Source organism: Paralichthys olivaceus, chromosome 7 (assembly GCF_024713975.1).
Source record: "Paralichthys olivaceus isolate ysfri-2021 chromosome 7, ASM2471397v2, whole genome shotgun sequence".
Classification (NCBI taxonomy): domain Eukaryota; kingdom Metazoa; phylum Chordata; class Actinopteri; order Pleuronectiformes; family Paralichthyidae; genus Paralichthys; species Paralichthys olivaceus.
In genome coordinates this window covers 4,393,065-4,416,958 of record NC_091099.1, presented here as the reverse complement: position 1 = coordinate 4,416,958, position 23,894 = coordinate 4,393,065, and the positions used below count along the sequence as shown (strand labels likewise).

Below are 23,894 nucleotides of genomic sequence, written 5' to 3'. Positions count from 1 at the left end.
ATGGCTCTCAATTCTACTGTGTGTAGTTTAGAGTGGTAAACATCTCTGCCAGCCCCCTGGGATGTTCATGTGACTGTGTCTGTGTTTGTGCACAACCATGATTGTGTTTGTGCGCCAGTGAGCAGCAGGTTGCTCCCTTGTTCAACCAGCCATGCCTCTCTGCTCACAGAGCTCTCTGGGCAGTAAATAACATAGTGCCTCCGCCAAGGGCCCAGGCCGGATCCAGAGGGGGGGTCAAGACGCCAGTAAGAAAGAGAAAATGTCTGCTTCAGGGCTCTGAACAAGTAATTCAACAGAAAACTGACGGGAGAGGAGGGAGGCAGGTGGATTTGACAGACTCATCCCTCAAGCTGAAAGGCTTGATGCTAGACCTGTCACCGAATGTAGATCTGTTTGATCAAGCACATAAGAAGCAAAACAAGCACGTGAAGATGGCAGCTACTGATGCACAAATGCACATTGATGAGCCGAAGTGCACATGTGCAGTAGAGCTGGGCAAAACCCCTTTGTTATGATTGATGATAGAGAACAAATGTGGATAAGGAGGAGGAAGCATGAAAGTTTGGTTTGGTGAAATAAAGCGATACATGTAGTATCCGTGTTGACATAATGAACATGTTCATTTTGTAGCATTTACACTGAATACACTCACACAAGTGGCACGCTTTTATCCATAGAGATGAACAGATAAGCCATATTCTGAGTGTCAAGTTACACACTTTCTGTGGTTTGAAATGCTGCTTGACTCAGGCCTGAGCGCTGCTCCAAGACTGAACTGCCTGGAGTCAAACCTGCAACCCCATTAAATGTCCCCCTCCAAGTTTGACCTTGATATGATTGAGGGGATATGGTGTCTACTACTCCACGGATGTTGTCGTCTCTGCAACATTAACATTTGTAACTGTTGGTCAGTTTCATTTTGACATATCAGACTTCTTGTTTCTATCAGTCTGCCTGCTATTGAATCTAGACCCCCCCCATAACTACCACTTGTCTTTGTCCAGCCTCTCCTTCATCATTACCTCCCCCTCCACCCATTTTGCAGTTCCCAGGGGGGTCACTGACTTGTATCTCATATGTAAACTCAGCAGTGGCCTTGTCAGCATTAAGCTGTGTGTTTATGCATGTGTATCCATGCCAAAGATCACCATAGTGATCTCTTGAGTCAGATGGTTTAAAAGCAGCTTTCTGAAAGCAAGAGGGAGCCTCGGACAGATATACTGTCTTAGTCCCAGAAGAGATGCTCCTAGGATACTGGGAATCGACTATAAATCTGCGCCCTGCCCTCCTACCTGTTCCTTACTCATCTTGGCTGTCCACGTATCCTGCCCCCCCACCAATGCTCTGACAGACTTGATGGTTACTCCTCCTCGGAATAATGACAGGGAGAGAGTTGTGTGTGACACCCCCACATCAGACTATAAATCAGGCCCATTGAGAGGCCCATCCCGAGCCTTGAGATCCACAGGCGAGAGAAACACATTCCACCCTTAACCATTTGTGTATTTTTACATACACAATTTAGGGTTGAGTGTCAACTTTGAACAGTTTACTTGGCCTGGAAAATGTCTATAGCACGGTGCATCAAAACATATATGTCAAAAAGTGGTTATTAGGTATTTGGTCAGTTTTTTAATCTTACTATTTCTTTCACAGTGACCAAATTTCAATCCATATATTGCCAGTTTGACTCTCAAACAGTTCAGCACTTAACCCAGTCAATTGAAAGGCTGGTAACTGTGTTCACAGTACAACAGCCTTATTATTAACTGAAGTCAGAACAATGGTCACAATATCATGACCTACCGTGCAGTCCACTGTGCTTGCCGGTTCGATGCACCCCCTGCACAGACCATATCTATGAATACACAATGGCATTTTTGTGGAATGAATCTTGCTTATGGTCACGAAAAGATAACATCTTATCTGTCGGTGACAGGATGTAACACTGTTCTGCTGCAATAGGTTACCTGAAGGTCGATCTCTCTCGCTGGTTGTTTACCTGTATCCTCAGGTATGTTGGCACTCCTTAGGCAAATATTGGGAGGGTGGTGAGAGGTATAGGTATCGTGTCCAGTGGGGGAGATGTTTTGCGTATAGCTGACCGACCTTAGCACTACTGTGTAATCTCCACAGCTTCGTGCTTTCTCTTGAAACGTCCTGGCAGTTGTTCAAAGTGTGACACATTCAGGAACTCTGGGTTTCAGTTTCAAAGTCGAATATAATCAAATCCAGCGGTGAATGGATCGCATTAGCTACAGTCGTAGTTTGTGAACTGCCCATGCTGTTCACGACCTCAGATTGATGAGCTCAGGAGGAGAGCGGGTGGAGTTCTTGACTTTCATCTGTGTAAACATTCATTCAGCAGATGGGTCTGTGTTTTCGTTTTGTCGGAGTCTTATATTTTTGTTGGAATATTAGCATTACAGCCTCGCAGAAGAATGTGCACCTGCCCTGTTCTGGATTGATAACTGCCTTACTGAGAAGACTCAACTTTAAGATGCTGTTAACACATGATGTGACAGACTGAGCTGCGTGGGTGATGTAAGTGTGAGGCTTTGAGCTCACTTATATGACATTTTTCTTTGCAGCCACACTGCTTCCTTGGGCATGCTGATGGCAATATTCCCTTCAGCTTAGATGAGGTCTGGCAAGTGTATGTTGCATCATGGATTGCATGAAATTAAAATATGATGTAAGACCAACTCCAGTCTCAGTCACTGGCAAAACAGCCAGCTCCCAAATTCGTCCGCAGTCGACGGAGATGCAGGTCTGTGAATTACATCCAGTAGCTTAGATTGAATTATTGAGCCATGTATTTAATTTTTATTCCTTTCTATCTTTGACTGATTTGATTCATTATGATTGAATTTGTTTTTGTCCTTTAGCCCTTTTTTATTTTGCATGGCACTTCAACAATGAAAGATGGCAAAAAAGAAGAAAACCAAAAAGTAAGTGAATAATTGATAGCAGCAGACATGGACGCGACTTTTGAATTACTTATGAGTTTTAGCTTCAAACTTGTGAAACCGGAGGCCATGGCATCCCGGACTCCTCTACGACACAGAGCATACACGCATGCAGGAAGTGAGAACAGAGCAGCCACGCATGCACCTGCAAATAACTAAAGCTATAAATAGTGTCTGGTGGTAAATTTAAGGTTACTAATTTTCTCTCTGTGTAAATTGCATCCTTTTAAATTAATAGGTTCACTTCTTCAGTTACATGTTGCAATAGTCCAAAATTATTCCTCCTCCTTTAGTTTCAGCCAGCCTGTCTGTGCTTCAGCCATGTAGCATATTATTTGGGCTATACTTATAACATGTATCATGTATCGGATGTGTGTGTTATCTAGAATGTGCAATGTATAAGAGTTTGGCTGGGAACAGAGCGCTGATCTCCTTCCCTGGCGAGCATTGCTGAGTCAGGTCGGCAGTATATGATTACACATGGGTGCCCATCAGCAAGCTGAGAGCCCTCTTCCCTGGCTCACCCAACAATGCAAACTCCTGTGCACCCAAACCACTCGTCCTGGGCCGAACCCCCAGTGGAGGCCAGCTCTGCCTGGCCTTCTGCAGGCTATGGGCAATCTAGCAATTATTATTCTCACCTTTAGCTGTGAGCTCTGTGGGCGGATCCATGAGTCAGCGCAAACAAATTTCTCGTCTCTAATGTTCTCGCCTCCGCTCGGTTTCCGGGGTTGAAGAAAGCAAGCGCAGGACGAGAGCCAAGCAAGGTACTGTATGAGTAAGTGAATAGTGCTTAGGCTGTGTAAACTATTGTGGTCACATTCTAATGAGTGTGCCAGTGTTTCCTTATATTCCCAAAGTAGAATGATGAAACCAAAACTTCCTTTTAAAGGAACGAGATTAAATAAAGATGCGTTTTCACTCACCTTCACTCTTTTATTCCGTCTTGTGGTTCAGGCCAGGGTAACCATCTGTCTGAGTGAATGCTGCTGGTGATTTGTGATGACTGGGATTTCACACTAAGAGCAGTTTTACACAGTGTGACTGCAGCGGTAGTGACAGCCACAGGTGTTGGCCAGACTCTGAATGACTGTGTCGAGGCCTGCTTCAGATCAACTGGAGTAAACCGCTTTCACCTTTAATCCCTCATTACTCATTGATTATCTGCATAGGGATTACACAGCTTGTTGTTGTTATATTTAGTGACCGTGCATGACATCTATCAAGAAATGGTAGATTATTGGAATTTGGCCATTTGATCAGAAATATGAGCTTGCAGCCTTGTAGTAGTTTGAGTTTTAGGTTTTGTAAATAGCAATGTTGCTCATATTTGCCCTTGACTCAGAGGCAAAGATGTCCCCTCCTGTATTAATGAACCACTCTCATTGAGATTTCACACTTGGACAAGCCAATCATGATAATGGAGAAGGCTGAAGGTTGCAGCGACAGATCCCTGAATGCAAGTATGACGACCAAAGCTTATTAGCGCTGTTGCTGATTCCTTTGCTCTGAGTCATTAGCATGTCAATAGAGCAGGGACACATTCTGAGGGGGCATATTTTTCAAAGAGCTCGTCGGTCACAAGCGTTTGGACTTTGTTCCGAGAAATATTTGCCAAATTAATGTGCTGTGAAAAAATATGCATTATTCATCAGATGAATAAGAATGCACTGCTGCCTGTGCCATGCCCTGCCATGCACATTGTTCGGCCTGCACAAATAAAAACAACCATAACCCAGATTTCCTTTTAAAAGCACAGCTTCAAAAGTTGTGCACATACCACAAAGTGAGTAGACCGCCTCCCAGACAAAGTAAATTTTCCAGCTGTGACTGTTTTTCTTACATTTTACTGCCTTGTCAGATACTATAAAAGCAAATTATCCTGTGCGTGAGCGTCTTGTCAACATTTGACACTTACTAAATATAAACATCACCCAATAGATGCCTTTAGATCTTAGCTGTAGTTCCCTAACATGGTCAGTGGACCCCCTCCCTGCCGTCTGACCGCAGACCCTGGAGCCTTGCTGATAATGACTTCTGCATGGGGTGGGTGTTGATGGTGTTTTGGGAGCTACAGGAGACTCTTGGAGAATTTTTGGAAGAATTTCTTTATCATAGGCCTGGAAGATCTGTCTGTGTGAGATAAATTCATGAACAGATAAAACAGGAGACTAGAATGGGCCTGTCTGCTTTATGGCATCTCCCAAATACCTTCTGAATGTGCCCAAGGACGGAGTCGGTCGTAGCTTGTGCAGATGTTTTGTCAGGGGATTATCTCCGTTCAGGCCTTCAGGCTACTTTTATCTTAAAGTTTTGATCTTTTGAAATGAGACATTGGGTTGAGCAACATGTGTGAAAATATTGGTGAATATGAGCAAAGAAACAAAAACTTGGGAACATTTTCCAAAGATCTTGGTCAGTAATGGCTGGTTCTTTGTTGATAATATTTTGACCCACTAGTGTCTGTGTGTGTCTTACAACTCTTTGAGGTATTTGACATTAGTAATTTTCCCTATGTAATAAAGTAATGATTTAGAAAAACTCATGTGATTCAACCCATATTCCCAAAGAGAATCAGTGATAATTGCTGAAGCAACAGGATGTTTTTCTGCCTTTATGAATAATTACTGAGCTGGTCTCAACTACAGGCACATTGTGGACTTTTTATCTTGTTTGTTTTAGGTCTCATTTGCCTTTACACCCATAGAAACTGCTCTACAGACTAAAACACTGGATGATGAAGGAGGAGGAGGAATAAAGAATGCAAAGCAGGAGGCCAGGGAGCTCAAAAGAAAGTATCTGTTGAGTCTTTTATTAGTTTTATCAGTGGTAATGCGTGGACACAGCAGAATGGCATTAAAGCTGGCACGCCGGCGCACTGTGGCAGACGAGCGCAGCGATGCCAGAGGCCACAAAAGAGACCACAACAATAATAGTGTCTCTGCAGTACAGATGAGACCAGGCTGCTCAGTGCCAGCGTGTTACTGGCTCTCTGAGTGTTTGTGTGTCCCTGCCAACCTGGAGCAGAGTGGCACAGAGGGCAGAGCTTCTCCCAGCTCTGTTTATTGTTCTCTAACAGTGATGTCGAACCTATTATGTACACTTCAACCAGCCTGGGCCAGGGTCTTCTTCTCTCTGCTGATACTGATAGGGATAGCTGTTTGTCTACACTTGTTGATGTATCCATCTGTGGTTCAGCTCTGAGGCAGTTTGTGATGTTTACACTCCGACCTTTACTCCTGCCATTGTTCCTCAGACTTCTGTCGCTGCACAGATAGCACCGTAATCGGGTCAGCTGGAACAACCTCTCATAAAGATAGCCCTAAATGGTGGGTCTGCTCGTAAACACGCTGAAACATAAAGCTCGTACACCACGTGCACACCCAACCCCTGACCATTGCACCAGTATGACTCATTATCGTGTACTTCCTTTGCATGCACACACACACTCTCACACAATACACACCCAGTAAGCATACTCTTCATGTAGCCTAAGGGTTCAGGTGTTGAGAAACTACAGTACATTTTTAAACATGCTTGGAATTTTTCCACATAAGCTTTCACTCTTCTACTGAATGTTTCTTAACGCTGCTCATGACTAAGATAATCATTCTAACCTTTTCAAAGGGTGTGTCTGTCCAGCTGCAAGGAAACTTGTGAATTTGTGCTTTTGCAAGTGAAGGCGTGGGCGTTATTGAATTCTCATTTCAGGAATAAAAAAAATAAGAGCATGTGTCCCACAATTCTTGTCTGAGCCAAATGTCAAGCCTTTTTGTCTGGTTCAGACCTTTGGACTGTTCAGTTTTGTCCAAACCATAATAAGAAGTGTGAAAGCTGACACGGACCTCAATCTAGACCAACTGACCATTATTTTTGACCGACCAAAAGAAGCGGTCTTGGTTCGTTTGCAGTGCGAAAACACATTTTTTGGATAGTTTGAACTTTCTGACCAATTGCAGGAAGTTGAGACAGAAGGTCTCTCCAGAAACAGAGATGCGCTGGTTAGTAGGATTGCTTGAGGTCTTCGCTTCCAATGACATTTTCTCCACTGATATAATGTTTGAATGACTGGGACGTTCATTTGGCGCAATGGTGTCTATTACTAGTGGTATTAATACCATAATGGTATTAAAGTGGCAACGAAGTTAATTGATGTAAATAATGTCAAGTAGATGCTAAAGCAGCAAAGAAAGTTATGTCGACAGGACGTATGTTTGTCTCTTTAGTAACTGTGACTGATGAAACCAAAAACCAAGAATAACCAGATCAAATGAAACAAAGACAAGAATCTTTTTCCAAACTTTCAGGTGCGAAAACGCCCTCAATAGGAAAAATTGTCAGAATTCAGATGTTTTTTTTCAAACCCTTTGACGTTGGCGTTGACAACATGGGTCATTTTCGGCTCAAGGAAGCCTCTCGGTTCCCAGCTTGTCCAGAACGGTCCACCGGCTCACAGACTGACACTGTCTCTCAGACAGAGTGGCACACATACAAGCTGAATCATGCCCCCGTGTGTCTACTGGGCTGTGATGCTTACTGTTCCTGCCTCGAGTCAAATTCACTGAGGAGCTTGGATGCTGTTGATGAGCCACAGACAGAGGGACAGACAGGGTGATGAAAGACGCAAAGCGGGTTAGCCAGATGGGTGAGTGATGATAAGAGGCGAGAGAGGGGGAATGGCTCCAATCACTGCTCCTTTCTCCACCACTCTCTCTCTCTCCCTCTTTATCTGTCTATCTTCCTGGATTTTTCTCCACATTTACTCTTGCCCTTTCTCATTCACTCACTGTCTCTCTTTCTCTTTAATCAAACAGTGGGACTCGTGTGTCGTCTATATTCAATTCAGCAGACAAGCCCCTCAAGAGGCTTTTTTTTTTTTTTCTGTGAATATGGATGTGCTCGTGTTGCAGCTTGGAGTGGGAGGTTTTTTAGATTACTTCAGTTTGAAGATTTCCTCCAAAGTGACATTACATTTTTGTGATTTCTCCTTTTTTAAAGAAAACATGTGACAGTCCAGAGCTCGGAGTTTCATCAGAAACTGTGGCCCTGTGTTGTTTGGGTGGGCGGGGCTCGGGTGAAAGTAGAAGTGGAGGGGGGTTACGGGGTGTGACCTGAGGTTTAGAAGGGGTGTGGTGGTGTGGGGTTGTGCAGTGTTGACATGTGGGTGAAATTATGACTTTTGGATAATCGTAGTGGTTTGGATTAGAAGGGGTGTGTGCGAGCGAGGATTGAATATGCACTAAGCAGTCTGCAGCCGGTGCTCGTCCACAGCATTTGCATGTCGATTCTGAAAACAAATGTTTTTCTGTCGATCATCTCGTCTTAATTTCTCCACAGCGAACGTGTTGATTGGCAGAACATAATCTGTTTCATTCTATGCTTTAGGCGTGCTCTGGGATTCTGAGTTTACCTTTCACAAACAACATAAAGCTCCTTCTCCTGTGTCTGTATTTCTGTGAGAAGTTACACTTGACTCCGGAGCTGCTCTGAGAACAGGAGCTGGGTCAGGCGGATGTCTGGTTCTCACTGCTGTTGTGCCTGCAACAGAGAGAATAGACAGTAACCTGAGACTCACATGGCCTGTTTGTTTCCTGTTAGTGCAGATTATCACATTTCAACAGCCTGGAAGGACAGGAATTAGCATCATGGGAGAGTGACATTCTTAGCTTGGAGTTGTGTGCGTGTTTGTGTTCGGAACATATGAAACCTTCAGGTTAGGAACACTCCGCAAGTCTGTATTTAAATGACATACAGTGAGGTAGGACATGCAGGTATGTAGAGTATTTGAACAAAAAGTCAGGAGTTCAACCTTTTTGTTTGAGCTCTGCAAACAGTTTTCTCACATGTTCTCTGAGGTGTGAAGGTATAAAGGCCTGTGAGGCAGCATTGAACATTTTAAAATATATTATCTGTTTTTTTCTAAATGTCAAAACTGAAGTAGATGACTTTCAATTATATTTCTGTTGTGTTCTATAGACATAGAAGCAGCAAAAACTAAATTGTGTGTCTACTTGTTTTTGTTATCTCTTAAGGCCCTTTTCCAGCATAAACAACCACAGTCCAGTCCCTAATGAAGTCAAAGTAAATCCCTAATAAGGAAGCTGTGCAGCTCTGTGTGTGTGTGTGTGTGTGTGTGTGTGTGTGTGTGTCTCTCATTTATATTTGGAATTACAGAAATTGAATTGGCCAAAGCAAATGTTCCTCATTTCATTTAATTATTTACATTTAGGAGGAAGCAATTCTTTACTTACTCTGTGACTCAGTCAAAGCTTAATTATGTATTGCATCACAGAGCACTCTGTGCCCTCTGAAAGAAAAATGTCTGCTGTGCTGAAGTTTCTGGTGTTTGGATTTCAGAAGCACTCCCCTTTTTCATATCAAGTTTCTCTCCAAATGAAATCACCACGCTCGGATCACTCTAAAAGAATTTTTACAACATGTGATCATCCGTCCCTATCTCTCTCTCGTTTCCTGTGATGAATCTCGTTCCGCAGGTTTGATCTCTTGAGTCGTGCCATCGCTCCCTTTGTATGCCGGTGTCGTGTTGCACCGTCGCTTTGTGGTGCTGTTGCCACATCAGATGTGGCTGTTGCTCCCCAGCAGAGTTTGTGTTTGGCGTCCAAACAGTGGTGGTGGAGGGCAGCCAGGTCAGCGGCGTGGAGGGAGGGGCAGGGTGAGGGCTTTGTTAAGAAAAGCAGGAATTCTTCCGGCTGGCAGATGAAGTCAGTGCATTCCTCCAAAGCAGCTCCCTATAGGCAGCTAGTGGAGCAGAGCCAGGCACTGAATGAGGGGCAAGATAATGGTTGGGGCTTGGTATCAAACAACTCCCATTGAGGACCCGAGAGACAGTCGGAAAGAGAACACCATCTGTCTGACTGTGGTTGAAGAGTTGTCTTTTGCCCACTTAGGCTACAAAGTTTGGTTTGTTGTGCCAAGTTCTACAGATAATCCTACTGCTGCCTGAGGCGTTTCACTTTTATGAGCACTGCAGTATTTTATTACCTTGTTTTGAAGTTGAGCTGTAAAGGTACAGGCAGGCAGAGTGAGGACTGAACTTAATGATATTATTATAGGTTAAACTTACTGCCCAAGATGTGTTTGGGGCTACCTGCTGATCTGCCCTCAGAAGTCTGATGAGACCCAGTTCTGGTCCTGCTGAGGCGAATCAAACTGAGGGACACACACACACACGCACTTGTTCTGTCTCTCCCCGCTATGTTTCTATGACTTTCTCCCTGCGCAAACACACTCTCCCAAACATAGACACACTTGAGCTGCTCCACTTTCCCTGTCCGTTCCCCTCGGCAGTAAGCTATCATAACGGCTTTGAAGGAGGGCAGCAGAGCGTTTAATTGGGTTACAGATTGGCATTTATGCTCCCAGGTCCACCAGTTACTGCCGCGGCTCTTAACTAACCACTAGGAACATTACAAAATGCTACACTGCTCTACCCATCGGCTGCTGGTGTTGAAATTAACAATTCAATGATGCCCTCACTCAGCACAACACGTTGTTGACGTCAGCACTGTTCTGGTGTGGAAACTGGCAGTTCAGCAAAATGACGTTCAGGTCAAGCGTCCCATGCACAAGCTTGTGATGCACCTGTATGTGACCTCTTCCTGACATCATGATCTAAAACTTGGTGAGATCACTGCTAGTGTTGTTTGCTGGTTCTTTTCAAACTGTCACCACAAGGAACTTGTCTTTCTTTGTTTCTCCATCTGCAAAAGTCCAACTAGGAAGATAAATGTCTGGATTAATCATCAACCTCATCAACACACCTCTGTCTCTGCTGTTGGTGTCTTACAGAGCCAGTGCCATGCCGTGTTGACCTGAGTCAAGCCAAGCTGAAGTGATCTGTTCTGAAGACCTTCTTCCTACTTACCCACGCTGCCCGGTCCCAGATGGAGCTCAAAGTGTGGGTGGACGGAGTGGTGCGGGTGGTGTGCGGCCTATCCGAGGAGACGTCCTGCCAGGATGTGGTCATCGCTTTGGCACAGGCCATTGGTGAGTCTCTCAAGCTCTGGAATCATTGTGTCCAGCATTCAAGCTAGTTGTTACCTGTCATTTGTTTGCTAGTCACTTTATCTGAAAACCTTAATCTCTATAAACAGATTCTGCATGTGAATATGAATAGAATCTGTAAGCAAGGGACAAGATTTTAGGGCCAAAATTGTTCTGGTTTCTGTTTCTAGTTTGACCAATCATATCTGAGCAGTTATTGAGTTATTTTGCTTCCCGCGAGTAAACAGTCAATGTGCAGAGCAAAAGAGGTGGAACGCATCACATTGCTTTTTCATTTATATGCATACATGTCCTTTAAAGGTTCAGTGTGTGAATTTAGTGACATCTAGAGTTGAAGTTTCATGTTGCAGCTGAATACACTTCACCTCACCCTCCCCTTCCAAACATGAAGGAGAGCGTGTGGTGAACTTCAGTTGTCATAAAAACTCAAAAGGTTTTAGTTTGTCCAGTTTGGACGACAGTGAAAAAACAGGGCGGCCTCCACAGAGAGGACCCCCCCTCCATGTAAATATTAAGTATTTAAATATAAAGAGCCTATTCTATGGTAAAGAAAACAACAATTCATACAATTTAGATGAAACACACCGGTGTTACGATTGCTGCAATCGAGTTCTGCCCTCAACTTTTCATCCAGGAGCTCAGTATACATTTTTTCTGACTCTCTGTCCCAAGTATCCTGCATTTTTGCTCAAGCCGTACGATGCAGTAGCTTTGAACAACACAACTCAGATTTAGCGCTCCTCTCTGTCTATGAGTGAAGCTGCCTGCCAAGTCGTCAGGGAGGGTTTGTCCTAATTTCAAGGTCCTCGTGGAAACTTGAAGTTATTTGAATTTTTTTTTTTTTTTTTACATGTTGTGTGAGTCTGACGCAGCAGCCTTTTATTCCAGTCCTCAGAGACAGAGATTTAGAAGTATCAGCATCATTACAATGTGCCTGATGTTTATTCACATATCATTGCTCACTTAGAACCCCCAGCTTTATGTGCGTAAAGAAGGAAAAGATCTTTGTGAAGCAACTCATCAATAAGATTTTACAAATATATGAACTATAATTTTCCAATTTTGGTTTTGTGACGTTCACTTGCGCTCACTCTGTGTCTCTCTGTCTCTGTCTCCAGGTCAGACAGGCCGTTATGTTCTGATCCAGCGTCTTAGGGACACGGAGAGGCAGCTGCTGGCCACAGAGAAGCCTCTGGAGTCTCTGGCTAAGTTAGGCCAGCATGGCAGCGAAGTTCAATTCTTTCTGCGGCGGACTGGCCCGAGCAGCAGTGACGGACCTGGCTCAAAACAAGACAGACCAACTCCCCTTCCGTTGCCCATGCATTCTGAGCCAGAGCCTTTGAAACGCAGCCAGCCTAAGAAAGCACTCACCTTTAACCTGGGACCATCCACCTCCCCTAGAACCAAAGCAAATCAGTATAAGAGGTCTCCTCGGGACTCTCCAGAACAGAGAACCTCTCCATCCCCTTCTCCCAGCCCTCTATCCTCTCATGTTCCATCTCCCTCTCCTTCACCACCCATAGGCCCATCCAAAGAGGAGGTCTTTAGGAAAGTTCTTCAGCAACAGGAGAGACTAAGGGCCATCGAGGCCCAGCTAGAAGCCCTAGAGACAGACTCACATACCTGGGATCGTCCTTACCCATCTCCCTGTCCCTCACCAGTCTCTGATGCTCGTCTGCAAGAGGAGGTGGACACACTCGAGCAAGTGATGAGGAGGAACCAGGCCGAGCTTGCCCACGAGCAGTACTGGGAGGAGGAGTTCCAAGCAGAGTTAGAAAAAGAGCGAGGGATGAGGCGGAAGCTGGGGGAGCTCCACGCCAAGCTAGACGACTGCGGGCGACGGCTCCACGAATTCTCTGTACGCTCTGCTCAGCTCGAGCAAGAGATTCAGAGGGAGAGCCATGCGGAAGCGGCGGTCAACGGGCCTGAGGATTCCCTCGATGCTGTGAAGGAAGAGCTCCAGAGCCAGGAGAGGCAGGGGACGGAGCTGGAGGAGCGGATATCTGAGACTGACAAGACTCTGGGGAAGGCAGAGTCTCTGCTGCAGGTAAGGAGAGAGGTCACGGTTCTGGAGAGAGGGCTATAAATCCACATCAGCCCCATGTGTTGCACACGTAGCACAGACCCTCTTGTAGCCAATCTGTAAACCTGTATCCCTCTCCTACCGGCACACTGCAGCAGACACAACAGTACAGAGACACTCATAAAAAGGGAAAGAAGTACTGAGTCTAAAGGAAACATGATTTATTATGGCATTTTTATATAGAAACAATTATCAACGAAGTTAGGATAACACGAATGCTGTTCACTCATCCTACGTTGTGTGAAAATGTTTTATTGTCTGACTATTTACAGTGCAGCTGAACTGATTTGGCAGCTATCGTCTTGTATGCATGTTCTGAACACATGGTCACTATTGGTGTTGATATTACATTGACATGTATCCTATTCTTGTACCCTGTGGAAAAAAGACATTAAACTGGATTGACCGGGAGAAAAAAAAGACCATTTTATTGGATCTACTCAGCTTCAACGCATCATAGTTGGTGATGTCATTGTTTGTTTACTGTTGGTGGGTCTCCTAGAAGCAGTTGTATCAATAAAAGCCTGATCCAGTTTGAAATGAAGCTTTATGAGTTTCCTCATATCCCAGATGAAGACGATGTTACTAACCTCATGGAATTATGCAGATACATAACAGCCAGACTGAAGAAAATGAAGCGCTTCACTTTGACAGTGAACACAACAGATTTAGTGATTGGCTGATGGGACGGAGACGGACTTTATGTCATGATCAATTTGCCCCTTTTTACAGAAACCAAGGTTTTTTTGGGGCTTTTGTGTTTTTCTTACAAATGATCTAATATTACCACTGTGTCATTACATGTAGCCCACAGTATTTTAAGTGCTTTTGATATGAAAGTAACCACAGAGGCAGTTTGCCACCCAGGCCGTAATTGCCTGAAGGCAATAAGATCCTTTTATTTCCTGTAAATACCATGTTATCACTGGTAACATGATTCTGCGTAATATATTCAGTCCATAGTTCTGACGGGGGGGTTGATGTCTGGCAGCGTCTTTCACCAGTGAGCTGATTGGTCGAAGCTCCTAGTGTTTCAAGAGTAGGTGCTGACGAGTGCAGCATTACTGTCATTCCTGTCATTAGGTTAATGGAGGCAGAGCTGCAGGTGTGATCTGCGTCAGCATGATACCTCAGTCGAACATCACACACACACACACACACACACACACACATACATGCGCGTCTCTCTATAGTTGTGAGGAAATTCATTGACATAATGCAGTCCCTAGCCCCTTACCCTAACCTTAACCATCATAAGTAAATACCTAAACCTAATTCTAACCATTACCTAAGTCTTAACCCTCAAACAAGCCTTTGACATTTTTAGGACCGATCAAAATGTCCTCACAAGGATGGTATTGAACCAAAATTGGCCCTCATAACTATAGACAAACATGTGCATACACACACACACACACACACACACACACACACACATACACTGGGGACAGGAGCCATAGCGTAACGCTGCTGCCTCCTGAGCTGCATGCAGACACATTGATTTACACACATATGGATAGTCGATTAAGACTGATTGAGTGGCCTGTTTGTTTAATGTGTGGGCGCAAAGGTGAGATCCAGCACCGTCTCGGAGGAGGATCGGTCTCCATCTTCTCAGTAATTGGAGCTGATGGATATCTCTCCCTGTGACTTGTCTTTGAAATGCAGCAGCTAAATGATGCATCCATCTCTAACAACGGCGCCAAGGGCTGCTGGAATCTGAAGGAATCAGAAAACTGCTGATGGCAGTTGTGCAACTTTGATGACTCAACATTGGAGCTTAATGACAAGTACTTTGAGAACAGACATGTAGCCTTTGCTGCCCCCTTGTGGTGAAATGACCATTGCAAGAATAGCAGAGAATAAGTAGATCTGCTTTTTCACTAAGAATGAGATTTCTTTAAAATTTTACATCCCATTTTCAAAAAGTATTTTTCAGTTTACAGTCCCCAGTGTTCAGTGAGTCAGCAGTGACGCTCAGTCGTCCTTTTGTTTTCCTCACTGATCCCTGTTCTTGTTCCATCTCAGGCCAAACAGGAGGAGCTGGAGGAGTTGAACAAGGAGCTGAGGCAGTGTAACCTGCAGCAGTTTATTCAGCAGACAGGTGTCCTGCCCACACACACCCACTCGCGCACAGAGCTCCAGGAGCAACTGGAGCAGCTGGAGCTTGCACATCTTCTGCAAGATGGATACCAGAATGGAAGTATGGAAACAACAAAAAAATAAAGCTTTTACTCAGCAATGCACACGTCAGTCCAAACAAATGTCTCACTCTCTCTCTTTCTCTGTCAGGCCGCAGTTTAACTCCAGTGGAATCACCACCTCGCCCCACTGCCAAACAGTTCCTAGGACATCCGCGCAACCTGCAAAACCCTCTAGTGTCCAGTCTCAACCCTGAGGGTGTGTATGTGTGAGACCCTGCTGCTTCCCGCGTCCATCCTGCTCTGCTCCTCTCCTGCCCTGCCCACCCTCTGGTCCCAGAGGCCCTTGCCCCCTTTACTCTCTACGCCAACTCGATTGGGTGTTTTGGGATGTTTTTGGTGTTGGGTAGTGGAAGCATCTGTGCGGTGGAGGTCCCTGCTATTTCCACTGACTTCTCCTCTGCACGTAACTCTCCGTCTTCTGCTGATTTGTATTCCCACATTCTGACATTTGATTTAATCCGAATTTAATCTTCCACCCTCCTCTTTGCATTCTGTCACATATTCCTGTGTTTTTTAATGCTCCGGGTCTATCATCCTCTCACGTAGCCTCTGCTCCCTGCCCTCCTCCTCCTCCTCCTCTCTCGCTGTTTGCCTCTGGACTAACAGTAGCTGCTTCTGTGATACTTTAATGCATCTGGGAACTTGCTCCTAATCCTCCCCTCCTCCTTCTCCTCCTCCTCTGTAATACAGAGTTGCCTTCCCACCCTTAAGTCAACAATCGTCTGCCGACAGCTGCTTTCTGCTGTGTCTCCATGTCACATATTGATCGCCCTGGGAAGCGCTGTGGCAGACATTGTGATTGTAGCGCTGATTTTTTAATACTGTGACATGGAAAGATAGGAGACCTATGTAATTTCAGTTTGCCTTTTATGTATGGATACGGTTTATATGTGAGGGGGTTTGTATCTATACGATGCCTTGTACTTTGGTGACGCTTGACTTCCAAAGAGCAAGAGCCTTTCTCAAAGGGCTCTGCAAAAATGTATTGCACTGTCCCATTCTCTTCCTGTGTGAAGCCTCGGCCCTTGTTTGCCTACAGAGAAATGTATCCTTCTGTTTTCTTTCAGTGCAACTTGTTTTAGGAGCTTTTGCTGTTGTTTAAAGAAGGAATACATTTCAGAAGTAGTGCCACAGGGCCATGGTTTGTTACAGTGTTTTTCTTTTCCTCCGTTGGGATGGATGCATCTGGTTCTTTTGCTGTCATCACACCTAACATTTGACCTGTCATAACCTGCGCTGTGCCTCAGTGTACTGTAGATTTAGGACGAGTTTACTTAACCCAAGTCCTAATAACATCAGAATGACACATGGCTAAGTGCTTACCTCCGCCAAGGCCCAACAGTCCCCTTACGAAACCAAATTTAAATTCACTAGATCCAGATATTTAATTTGAATTCAACTTTTTTTTGCATCAAGATCCATGAGTTATTCTCTGAGAAATCAGGGAAGATGTTGGGAAACTCCCTGGAACTGCACGAAAATGTACAGGGTCTCTACTTGGGGTCATGCCCCACTCCATCACAAAATGTAATGGAGACTGATTTAGTGAATTTATGTGTAATCCTGCAAAATCAAAAACAAACGCAGAAAACGTAACCTCCTTGGTGGAGGTAAACATAAAGCTTTTAGTTAGCTAAAGTGCTTTGACCGTCTTCTTTACCGTTAATTCACAATCGACCATTCAAACCACCTAAAACCAATATAGACTGTATCATAGCACTTACCAATCAATCTATTCATTCCATGATACGGACGCTGACAGGTCAAAGTGACGTGTGTTGACGTTTCTCCTTACCGTCTGCAGAGTGGTGTTGTCATTATGGGATTATACAAACGCATCTCGATTTAACAGTGACCAACATGACAATGAGACCTCAGTCATAGTCCACGTCCTCCCCGGGACTGAGGGCCCATTAACTGTTCTTGTGTCAGCTTGTGTGTCTCATGGGCGTGTGTACATAATAATACCTTGATCGAGCCAGGTCTCTCTTCTGCTGTGTCTTAGTGGAAAAAGTGTTTTTCCCAAACAAAGGGATCATCATCCCCACTTATTTTTGTGTCTTGCAGTCCTGACATCCCGAGAGTCGTCATGGAGATAAGACACGGACCGCAGGGCGAGGGGAAACTTGTTCACTGTTGTGTCACCGTCACCTCTTATTTGACCCCCCCCCCTCTCTCTATCTTTGTAACTCCTGTTATTGTTCAATCTTCCATGGATATACATACTGTATAAACATAAGACAAATATATTTACAGAGTTTTTTTTCTACTCTAAACACTTCAATGTATCTGTATGAAATGTAAAATAATTTAGAAACCTTTTATCTAGAGAAATTATCACTATGTATTTAAGTATAATAAAAATGTGTATTGTGTTTTAGATAATCTGTTGTGCAGTGATTGTTTTTTAATTTCCCTCTTTATGGAACCGATTTTAATTATAATCCTTATTTAAACGACACAGCGGAGCATCTGGGATTCCCTGCAGTAAATAATTAACTCACCAGTGTGCACTTTCTAAACAAATGCCAGTGCCATGGATCTCTTGGGTGAAATGCATTATGAATATATTATAGGTGATGGCATATGCATGCTTTCCTCATTGCTCGTGATGCCGCACAGTCGTTTCCAGGTTCCTTAAATCTAAAATTCACAGTTGGCTGGATGAAAGTTCACCCGGTGCATCTTCGGGTGCAGGGGGACATGTGGCAAACTGTCCTGGCATCATGGCTTCTGCTGTTACGATAAGTGTGACAGTATATGTACAGGACATGACAATAAAGACACAAGAGCACTGCAGACTTGTGAGCATTTCAGAGGCCTGCCGAACGTTTTAGTTATGTAACCGTAAAGTTCATCTTCTTCCTGTCGGTGGAAGGAGCTCCCTCTCCTATTCTTGCCACTAGAGGACAACTGATTGCAGAACTGTGGACTCTCCCCCTTTGAGTCTAAATAGGTTCTTCTTCTCTTTAAATTACTGACGACAAATAGTTTTGTTACGTTCTGTGATTTCGGACTTAAGGAGAAGTGAGAAGTGTCCCTGGTGCAGGATAAACACACAACGGCTCGACTACGAGCCTCTGCACAGCGCTTGTCCTCCACCCCTTTCCTGTTTGTTTACCCAGGAGAGTAAATATGCTGGCTGTCACACAGAGTGACGTGAAGTTTCCCTGGTGCTCTGGCTAACCCCACACTGAAACCCTGTGGATTTCTATAAATACTCCTCATCTCCTGACGCTCGCCAGGTAACGTCCCCAAGCACAGTGCAAATATTCTTCCAGTTTCCGTATGCAGTAAACATAAATATCAAAAACTCTCTCAAAGCATTAAAAATATAGAGTTTTAAATTTAGGAATCACTTCTTCCACTTCCTGCCGATGTTGTTAAGCATTGAGGAGGCATGCACGAGATGGCCAGTTGAGATATTATGATTAATTATGTGCAATTGGATTATACTGAGAAGATTTAGATCTGTCTGGCTTGGCAGGAATTAGATAAGCTTCAAATCCTTGTTTAGTTCTCACTGTCTGGACGAGACCGGGCCCCCGGTGCAACACAAGGGGGACGCTACACACACACTTAAAATAGAAATAGTCTTTCCCTCTGCATGTTCCAGGCAATGCTGCATTCACATGGTTAACCGAAGGGTCAGAAGAAATATAGGATGTACGAGGACGTATTTCAGAACAATCATTGGACGACACAAGGATTCCTTAAATCAAATGTTTTATTTTCAACAGACCTCAATGTTTCATATGTTATTTACAATTTTATTATTTTATTTCCATGTTATTTCCGGTTCTCTTACTTGCAAAGTGAAACGTGTCCGGCCTCACCCGCCTCATATCTGAACTCCGAGGATTCCAATCTCATAAACGGAACATTAACAGATTACGGTGGTGATTCAGGACGCAACACTGAAGGAATTATTTTTTTTCGCTCATACAATGGTGCTCCACATAAACCCCATCTGAACCGACTCGATGTTTTCTGTTTGTTTGTTTTTGAACATTTGAGCACTTTCGATGGACAGTGATGGATAAGTCTTTCTAACAGGCCGCGGGTGTCTGGGACACAGCCTCCTTTATGTGGACGAGAGTGAGCATCTGTGATGATTAATGGGGCCACACGTTAATGAGTCTGACATACAGCACTTATCTATTCCTCTGTGTCACCGTGACTCATGGGACACCGGTGGGTATGAAACATGCGCGCTGATACCAGGAAATGCATTACATGGTTAAAACAAATGACATGATGTCACAGCTGATTTTAGAAACTTTACTATTTCTTATAAACACATACAATGAATTACATTTCCTTACTTGAGAGCTCAAATGTTTGCTTCTATGCATCTCGGTGTGAATAACTAGAAAGGAAAGTGGAGGAAATATTACTTTATTAATATCTTTACCAAATGTTCTCACGGATGAAAACCAGATTCTTTTCTAATTAAGTTACATTTCTGCTTTTCGAACCCTTTAAATCCAGAGAATGGATGAAAATGAAAACCGAAACTGAAATATAACACTCACCAATCACCTTCACAGTGGCAGAGGTATTTACCAGAAGTCAACTCCCACAGGAGACAATACAAAGGCTACGGGCCTTAAATGAGGTACAGCTTGTGATAGGAGGAAGAACTATACAGTCCACACACACACACACACACACACACACACACACACATATATGAAGTCATGTAGAGCAGGCCTCTGTCCCAGGGACGTGTCCATGGGGGGGTGTGGGGTGGGGGGTTGAGAGGTTCTCCCAAAACCAGGTTAGCCGCTGTCACACGCACAGTGGAACTGGCAACTGGCACAATGTGCGTTAGTCAGTGGCTCACCTGCTTTCAGATGTGTCCACGTTTCCCCCCCCCCCATGTCAGATGCGCGAGGAGGGACAGTCTGTGGAGGGACGAGGACAAAGGCTGTGGAGTAAAACAGTCATGGATCAGACGTGAGGACTGGAGGTGCAGTGTGTGGGAAAACCTCAATCACAGAAAAGATGATTATCTCAATGAAATCGAGAATTAAGAATTGAATCCGTTGAACCCTCTGATGTCCACCACTGTTACAAAGTGTTCCTTCAGAATTATTTAGCACTGCTGCCTCCCACTACACGACGTATAGATGTCCCACTGTCGACACACAGCACAAAACGCTTTCATTTCAATTGTCACTGAAAATTTAAAAAAAAAAAAAAAAAAAGTTAAAGCACAACAACAATTATTTGACACGTGCGGAAGAAACAGATAAAAAAGAAATAAAAAAGCAGCACGTGTGATTTACAGTGTGTGGCCTGTTCATCTCCAGCATATAGAATAAAGAGGAGCTACTTACCTCTGCCAAGTTTTCTTTTGCAACAATTTTTTAAAAAAGAGAAAAAGGACATGTTTCATTTCAGCTCACAGGAGAATATCTGAGAAACATCACAGCTCCCAGATCAGTTTTCCCCCTGAAAGCATGGACATGTTGAAAGTTAGGTGCACGATAAGAATAAATAGTCTCCACCGACGCTGAAGTTCAGTCCACTTGCACTAACCCCTTCCCTGCCCACTCCCCTGCGTCTGCAACCCCACCTGCTTATGCAAAGCACGGGGGGGGGGGGAGCGGCAGCAGAAGCGGCCAATGGGAAGCCGAGCTGAAGCAGAAAGACCCGCCTCCTGGAGGGGATCGGCGAATGGGAGCGCGAGGGAGGCGGGGGCTTGTGTCGCCAGCACGCTTGGTCGACTGTAGGAGTTATAGTTGGGGTGCGGCGCGTTCAGTTCTGCACGTCGTACATTAGGAATGAACCATTCCGCCGTCAAGTGTTTCCGGTCCCCACGCGCTCTGCGGCGAACGCATCCCCGACACGCGGGTTCCATCCGCCGTGAATAGTCGCCCCGTGATGCCACAGCTGCAGCCGGGGGAGGGTGAGGGGCTCCGGGGGCCGCGAGGACCGGAGGACGCCCCCCCTACCCCTCCAGCGTGGAGTGGTTGAACTCTGTGTACAGTGTTGCCATGAGCCGAGTGTGGCTGTGCACGTACAGAGGATGCAGCATGACAGTGTGATCTGATGATGAGGAGGAGGAGGTGGAGGAGGAGGAGGAGGAGCACTGATTTATTTGCAGGCTCCTCACATTATTTACTAATTACAATGAATGAATTCCAAGCACATTAACAACAGCACGATGCAGGGAACAAAACAACAAAACTATAATAGAAAATGAATCTGAAAGTACAAGTGTATTGTGAATTAAAATATGAAGTTTACACTGGGTAATGCAGAGCTAGTGCCTATAAAAGTAGAAAATAAGCAGAGAAACAAATGTGACAGTGAGTAGAAGTGTTGAAGGGTTTAGTATTATGGATTATTGCACGTATAGTGTTGAGCAGTGACACAAAGTGACAAGAAAACTATTTAAAAGTATAGAATAAAAGAGTTGGAAGAAATAAAAATGATAAATCTGTAGAAATAAGTTGAAATAGAAAAATAATAAAAATAAAAGAGATAGAACTGTGTAAAAAATAATAGAAATAGAAAGAGAATACAATACAGTGATGGCATTATACAATAGCTTAGTTATACGTTTTCAAGCTGGTTTTAAAAACTGCAATGATAGAACATTCCCTCCATTTCTCAATTAAGTTATATAAATTAGAAATACCACATATTACAGTTTTCCTAGCAATACATTAGAGTCTCATCGTGTTAATTACAGTAAAATAAATGTTGCTTTAAAATAAAGCTATAGACATAAATAACTGATTGACCCCGTTTCCCATGTCAGCTGGAACAAAATGTTCTCTCTTTGTTCCTGTGATGTTTTCAAACTTCTTTTCAGGTTCGGACCAGCCAATCTCACTCTCACCATTTCTGTTTCTGTAGCTGTCGACGCCCAGTGGGATTATTCACAGCCAGGATACACATAACCTCTGGACAAAAACTAACAAATCAGGATTACATTGTGTTATGTAACACTTTTTTATTGTGATTGGTTGAAGTTGCCACAAGGGGGTGACAGTGGTAGTTGACTTCTGTGTTGGCATGCTTGTGGTTTAGTGACAGTATCTTAACACCCAGGGAATAAGTATTGTATGTATTAAATGTAATGATATAACAGTTATAAAACTAATAATATTAATTATAAATTTAGGGTCAACTAATGTCAAATAAAATCTTGGAAACAAGTGATAATTATTGAACAGTCGTTATTTCTCTTTAATTCCTGCCTCTAAAACATTTTTTTTCCCGGGAAACTTACCTGCACGCCCGTTGATTTGGACACAATCTAACACAAAGTGCTGGTTAAACCACTGAAATGAACTTTATATATATATTTTGTCGATACCAGACGTGCTGATCTGAGTAAATGTCAAACTGATCACCTGGGATTTACACACACACACAATCACTCTTCTGCAGTTTGTATTTTCAGGTTTGAGCCAAAGAAAAGTTGGAACCGCTCTCATGTAACAACTGTGGTGGGAAGAAAAGCAAAGAGTGCACATTGAATGTTCCCCAAAACCAGACAACTGAATACAAACGTAGCTTGCTCTGATGAATCTAGTGTTCTGCTGAGACATGCAGGGTCTAATTTTGGTGACATGAATCTGCCTTGTGTCAACAGTCCTGGCTGCTGTGGTGTAACCACGAGAGGAGCCAGGTCACCATCGTTAATCTCAATCAATAATCATTTCAATGCCCTAATGAGGCAAAAGACCATTTCTGAGCTGCTGGGGAAGGTTTAGTGGTGAGATGTGAGGGGGTTAGGTTATGGTTAAGTATGAATTAAACCAGTTTGAGGATGTCTAGGTTTTGGTTTGGTTGTTCACAATGAATGAAAGTCCATTAATCTCCTATTAAGGGTAGCTGTACACACATTACCTGGAAATCAATATAGGTCAATATAATGTCCTCTCTCTATGTGTGTGTGTGTGTGTATGTGTCTGTAATGGAAGTAATGCCAACTTTTATCTTGTGTATTGATAAAGTGGAAATCATTTAGTTTATATGTGTACAACAGTGTTTATCTAATGATTTGTATAAATACTACAAGAAATACACACTCGTGACAGACAGACAGACAGACAGACAGATAGATAGATAGATAAATAGACAGACAAATACACAGACAAATAGATCGATAGACAAATAGATAGATAGATAGATAGATAGATAGATAGTTAGATAGATAGATAGACAGACAGACCGATAGACAGACAGATAGATAAATAGACAAATAGATAGATAGAGATAAATTATGACTCCAAATTCTGTCTTCTTCAATGTGTCTTTTACACTTTCGTTTTCATATTCAAATACATTAACATATTATTGTCAGCAATGATTTTGATAATCAATTACTGTTGCTAAGAAAAGATAAAATGATCCTTTCTTCATCTCACAATGTGGAGGTTTGCTGTGGTGCAGTAATAATAGACATAGTCAAAAAAATAGACATTGGTAAAAGTAATAAATAAGTAAACATGCAGTATAACAGCAAGGAAGTATAAAATAGAAACAGAATAGAAATTGAAACAATATATATTTAGTACAATGCCTTGTACATAAGCCATTGAATTCCACAGAGTAAGTATTAAACGGATAATAAATACTGTAAAAAATAAT

The 23,894-nt window shown here is 43.5% G+C and overlaps 1 protein-coding gene across 4 annotated transcripts in view; it reads left to right on the top strand.

Moving 5' to 3' along the window:
- Nucleotides 1–17,666, top strand: part of rassf7a (Ras association domain family member 7a) — a 31,745-nt gene extending 14,079 nt beyond the window's left edge. For 3 of the 4 annotated variants that reach the window (XM_069528365.1, XM_069528363.1, XM_069528362.1), the window contains exons 2-6: nucleotides 10,779–10,976; nucleotides 12,113–13,041; nucleotides 15,106–15,280; nucleotides 15,370–15,477; nucleotides 17,349–17,666. In XM_069528365.1, the coding sequence (XP_069384466.1) occupies nucleotides 10,874–10,976; nucleotides 12,113–13,041; nucleotides 15,106–15,280; nucleotides 15,370–15,477; nucleotides 17,349–17,380 (1,347 nt within the window). In that variant the 5' untranslated portion in view covers nucleotides 10,779–10,873 and the 3' untranslated portion in view covers nucleotides 17,381–17,666. Of the gene's footprint in view, nucleotides 1–9,699; nucleotides 10,612–10,778; nucleotides 10,977–12,112; nucleotides 13,042–15,105; nucleotides 15,281–15,369; nucleotides 15,478–17,348 lie in introns of those variants that run through there. The other variant, XM_069528366.1, reaches the window with a different exon arrangement.
- Nucleotides 17,667–23,894: the final 6,228 nt, after the last annotated feature.